The sequence below is a fragment of the Phoca vitulina genome, unplaced genomic scaffold (genome assembly GCF_004348235.1).
Source record: "Phoca vitulina isolate PV1807 unplaced genomic scaffold, GSC_HSeal_1.0 scaffold7, whole genome shotgun sequence".
NCBI lineage: Eukaryota > Metazoa > Chordata > Mammalia > Carnivora > Phocidae > Phoca > Phoca vitulina.
This window is the reverse complement of record NW_022589710.1, coordinates 11,549,835-11,554,695: the sequence shown is the minus strand read 5'-3', so window position 1 is coordinate 11,554,695 and position 4,861 is coordinate 11,549,835. Positions and strand designations below refer to the sequence as shown.

Below are 4,861 nucleotides of genomic sequence, written 5' to 3'. Positions count from 1 at the left end.
TCCCTGGGGCTCATCCTGAAAAACTCTGACCCAAGTTGCTATATTTTGCCTGGACCAGTTCTAGAAGTAGATAAACTCGATTAGATGCTTGCTGGCTAGGAGATGGGGGTGGCGTGGGAACATAAGTTCTATTTCTGCGGGTGATACCAGAGGATGAGGAGTCCGGGGTGGCTATACATATTGCCTGGAGAGGTCCAACTGAGGCCCTCCCAGGGCGGGAGAGCACGGAGCCAGCAAGGGGGTAAAGGGGGTTAGGGCTGCCGGGGGCCTCCTCTAGCATGCTGAGCAACTACTTTCTTAGCCATCCTTAAGGCCCTATCTTGGGTAAGGCGCTGCTCAACCTATTCTTCAGCCTCTTCCAAATGCTTCTGCAAAGTCACCCAGCTGGGCACCCAGAAGTAAGCTGAGGATCCATTCTCTGCAGCAGCATGGTGCAAATCAGGGAACATGACCTCAATAATTATTTTGTTCATGCAGGGTAGCTAGCTACAACCTCTACTACAAAGATCAACACCTTGCTTTACTTGGAAAAAAAAAAAAAATGATGGTCATGTTCAGCATTTTCCCTGAATACAGGGCAGAGTGTTTGCCCCTCCTCCAGTCACCAGGGCTGTTTATCCCGAGGAAATGATTTGAGGGTTCTCCAAGCCTTAGGCTCTTAATGCCAACGCATTCACAACTTCTCCCGGGGGGGGGGGGCTACATGTCCCTGCGCTGCAGAGAGCCTGGCATTGGCAGGAAGGCAGAGGCGGCCTGCGACCTTCTAACGCGCAGTGCGTCCTTCCCCGCAGCGAGAAGTTTGGGGAATCAAATCCCGACGTCCAGCCATCATTTCCACTCCCGTTTTCAAAAGATCAAGAATCGGAAAGGACCGGCCGGTCGGCAAACCCCAAGGAGGAACTGCCCAGCAGGTCTGCGTTCATTGGGATCTCAACAGTCGACGACCCCAAATCGAATCGACCGTGGGAAACCCCAGGGAAAGAAGGCTTCTTGCAGAGGGACGGGATTACTGACTGCAAGCTGCAGGGAAGTACCGGGGGAGGGGACCTTAGTCGGGAGGACTTTCCAGCCACTCAGCGTTCATCAGAAAGTTCCCTGTACATGACCCCAGTGGCTCATCGCAGGGAGTTTCTCTGATGAACCCGGCTCAGGGTTTAGGCTTCTCCCCCACCCCCCCCACCCCCCTCCCTCCCGAGCAGAGGACGAGGCCAGTTCTCTTTTCTGGTCTGACTGGCTTGGAAATTCCCCGCGCCTGACCCCGCCCCGGAGAAATCCCCTGCCAGCGTTTATAGGGCGCCGCGGCGGCGCTGGCGAGCCCACAAGAGTCGCAGCCAGCGGTCCTCCCCTCCGTGACACTGCGAGGCAGCGAGCGCGCAGCCCGCGGCCGAGCGCACCTGGGCCGCAGCGCCAGAGCTTTCACCGCGCCATGTTTCAGCCCGCCGAGCACGGCCAGGACTGGGCCATGGACGGTCCCCGGGACGCGCTCAAGAAGGAGCGGCTGCTGGACGACCGCCACGACAGCGGCCTGGACTCCATGAAGGACGAGGACTACGAGCAGTTGGTGAAGGAGCTGCGGGAGATCCGCCTCGAGCCGCAGGAGGCGCCGCGGGGCGCCGAGCCCTGGAAGCAGCAGCTCACCGAGGACGGAGACTCGTAAGTGTCGCGGGGCCGGGTGGGGACGCTGGGCCTGCAGCGCGAGGCCCGCGAGGCGGCCGCACTCCGGGGTTTATGCACCGCCGCCCCCCTCCCTCCCCGGAGACCGTGCAAAGCGGAGGGCTGCGCGTAGGGGCGAGGGAATGAGGGTCGGACCCCGGGGCGGCGGTGCAGCAGCTCCGCCTTGCAGCCGCGCACGCCTCCCCCCCCCCCCCCCCCCGGGGGCGGGGGCCCGCCCCCCCCGGGGGGGGGGGGGGGGGGGGGGGGGGGGGGGGCCCCGGCTTTGCAAAGGGGGGCGGGGGGGAGCGGGAGTTTCTGCCCCGCTGGCGGGCGCCGCGCGGCGGGGAGGGGAAGTACAGGGCGTTCCGGCCCGGCGGGAGGGCGGGGCGGTCTGACCGGCGCCCGCCGAGGAGAGGGGGGGGGCCCGGAAAGTCCCTGGGCGCCTGCCAGGAACACTCAGCTCATAATAACCTCGCGGAAAACACCGCGGCCTCGGCCTCCAGAAACCCCGGCCTTGCGCAATCCCCCGCAGCCCGCGCCGCCCTGGGCCCCACGCAATGCACTCACCAGCCCTCGGGGTTTTTCCCTCTCTTCCCCTTAGGTTCCTGCACTTGGCCATCATCCATGAAGAGAAGGCACTGACCATGGAAGTGATCCGCCAAGTGAAGGGCGACCTGGCCTTCCTCAACTTCCAGAACAACCTGCAGCAGGTGCGCCGGCATGCCCAGCCCCGTGCCTCTGACCCAGTGATGAAGTTGCATCTAGCACAGTTGCTCCCAATCCTTTGTAAATTAATAATCACTGGTCGTTATCTACCCTGACCTTTTACATTGGAATCAGCCAACGTCCTAGAGAGGAAAGAAAATTCCATTGATTTGGTGAGGCCTTTCTGAAAGCCCACCTGGGGCCTCCGGGATTTGTCTTGCCCCTTATACCTGTCTGGGAGGAGCAGCACCCACGACCAGGAGATCTCTGGGGTTCAGGGGGAGACGGACTCTGAGTTTGGGCCATGGCTTACCCTCTTTCTGTTTCCTCTTCTGTTTGCAGACTCCACTCCACTTGGCTGTGATCACCAACCAACCAGAAATTGCTGAGGCACTTCTGGAAGCTGGCTGTGATCCTGAGCTCCGAGACTTTCGAGGAAATACCCCCCTACACCTTGCCTGTGAGCAAGGCTGCCTGGCTAGTGTGGGAGTCCTGACTCAGACCTGCAGGACCCAGCACCTCTACTCCATCCTCCAGGCCACCAACTACAATGGTAGGTCTGCCTGCCCTACCCTGCCCATCAGAAGGCAGGTGACATGGAGAAGGGAGAGGTGGGCCAACTTTAGGAGTCCGGGCAAGGGCGGAAACTCTCAACACTTGAAAGAATGAGAAAATATACATGCAAAAGGCCTATTTGATGCCTTAATAAAGTTCATTCAGAGCCCAGATTGTGGGTTCTCCAAATTCAGAAGCATTTGTTCCCTAAAGAATAGGTGGAAAGTTCTGCTTGAGATCTGAGGGTTGAAACAAGTGGTTATACTTTCTTCATTGTTCTTGTAGGTCACACGTGTTTACACTTAGCCTCTATCCATGGCTATTTGGGCATCGTGGAGCTTTTGGTGTCTTTGGGTGCTGACGTCAATGCTCAGGTGAGTGTTTCATGTCTCCAGATGGAATGCATCAGGGCTGCAAGGCCCTCCTCAATAAGACTTCACGTGCTCTTGTTACAAGCAGAAATTCCAAACTCAGCCATAAACATCTCAAATTCCTTTTGGTTTCAGGAGCCCTGTAATGGCCGAACCGCCCTCCATCTTGCAGTGGACCTGCAGAATTCTGATCTCGTGTCACTCTTGTTGAAGTGTGGGGCTGATGTCAACAGAGTGACCTACCAGGGCTACTCCCCATACCAGCTCACCTGGGGCCGCCCAAGCACGCGGATACAGCAGCAGCTGGGCCAGCTGACCCTCGAAAACCTTCAGATGCTGCCAGAGAGCGAGGATGAGGAGAGCTACGACACGGAGTCAGAGTTCACAGAGGACGAGGTAAGTCTCAACTTCGTCACTCTGCACAAAGCAATACCCTCCCAGGCCCCTAGAGCGACTCTTTATCCAAAGGGCTCAACGTAATGAAATTCTCACACTTTAGTGTGCGTGACCAGTAGTACCCCAAAAGTGTGTCTTCATTTTTTGCCCTTTTTAAAGGAGAGAACTAAAGAAAAACTCCCTCAGCCCCTGAAGTTAATTTATATTCGGGTTATGGAGAATGGAATGCAAGAATACTTGAGTTGTTTCCAGGAACAGCCCTCACCATTATCCCAGCACCTTTGGCAAAGCTCTGGAAGTTTAATGTGCCTTTTCTTTCTCTTGTTTTTAGCTGCCCTATGATGACTGTGTGCTTGGAGGCCGGCGCCTGACGTTATGAGCTTCGAAAAGTATCTAAAAGAACATGGACTTGTATATTTGTACAAAAAGAGAGTTTTATTTTTCTAAAAAAAAAAAAAAGAAAAAAATCAAAAGGGGGTACTTAAGACCACACTTCACCCTCCCTGGCCCGAAACATTTACTATGGTGGATCAGCCCTCATTTTGTTATTTTTGTGAACTTCGGAAGGGGGACAAGAAAGATCATTGGAATTCAAAGAAAACCTTTTTCAAACCTCGTCTTTGTGGGGTTTTTGGAGGAGGTTATGCAAAATGTGACAAAAGGACAACATTTTATTGTGCTTTTTGATTGAATCACCATAGATTCCGTGGCTGAGCCCGGTGTGGGATGTGTAACGACCAGGTGTGTCGTTAAAGCTTTCACGCAGGGATGTGGGGTCAAAAGTCACTATCTGTCAAGGTTTGTGTTATCCTCCTGTAAATGGTGTACATTGTGTATTTTGTTGGTAATTATTTTGGTACTTCTAAGATGTGTATTTATTAAACAGATTTTTACAAACCGAATTCTCCTGATCATTCTCTTTGGGCTGCTGAGGGGCTCCCAATCTGAGAGTCTCTGGGGGAAGTGGAGAGCTGTGTGGGAGCACTTACCACAGCCAGCCACAAAACCCTTTCAGAGAGCAGCTTCTCACACTGTGTACACCAGACTCCCTGCGAGGCTTTGCAGGCAGCCCCAGGGCCCTGTGTGTGGGAGGGGAGGCTGTTGCAAGATGATAGGAAACACCATTCTTAGGCCTGGGGTGGGGGTGGCAGTGAGTTGCCTGGCCTACAGCTGGAAGCCTC

General features: G+C 55.4%; 1 protein-coding gene across 1 annotated transcript; it reads left to right on the top strand.

Moving 5' to 3' along the window:
- The first annotated feature begins 1,263 nt into the window (after positions 1 to 1,263).
- NFKBIA (NFKB inhibitor alpha) lies at positions 1,264 to 4,138 on the top strand. The gene is made up of 6 exons (XM_032404567.1): positions 1,264 to 1,653; positions 2,255 to 2,363; positions 2,701 to 2,911; positions 3,199 to 3,287; positions 3,420 to 3,680; positions 4,012 to 4,138. Exons 1-6 carry the CDS (start codon positions 1,427 to 1,429, stop codon positions 4,057 to 4,059), a joined length of 945 nt encoding a protein of 314 aa, XP_032260458.1. The 5' UTR covers positions 1,264 to 1,426; the 3' UTR covers positions 4,060 to 4,138.
- The last annotated feature ends 723 nt before the right edge of the window (positions 4,139 to 4,861 follow it).

Excerpts from the sequence above, each read along its gene's own strand:
- NFKBIA (XM_032404567.1), top strand. The coding sequence starts at position 1,427 with ATGTTTCAGCCCGCCGAGCACGGCCAGGACTGGGCCATGGACGGTCCC. Across the intron at positions 2,364-2,700 it reads TCCAGAACAACCTGCAGCAG|ACTCCACTCCACTTGGCTGT; the intron begins GTGCGCCGGCAT and ends TTCTGTTTGCAG. Across the intron at positions 2,912-3,198 it reads CCAGGCCACCAACTACAATG|GTCACACGTGTTTACACTTA; the intron begins GTAGGTCTGCCT and ends TTGTTCTTGTAG.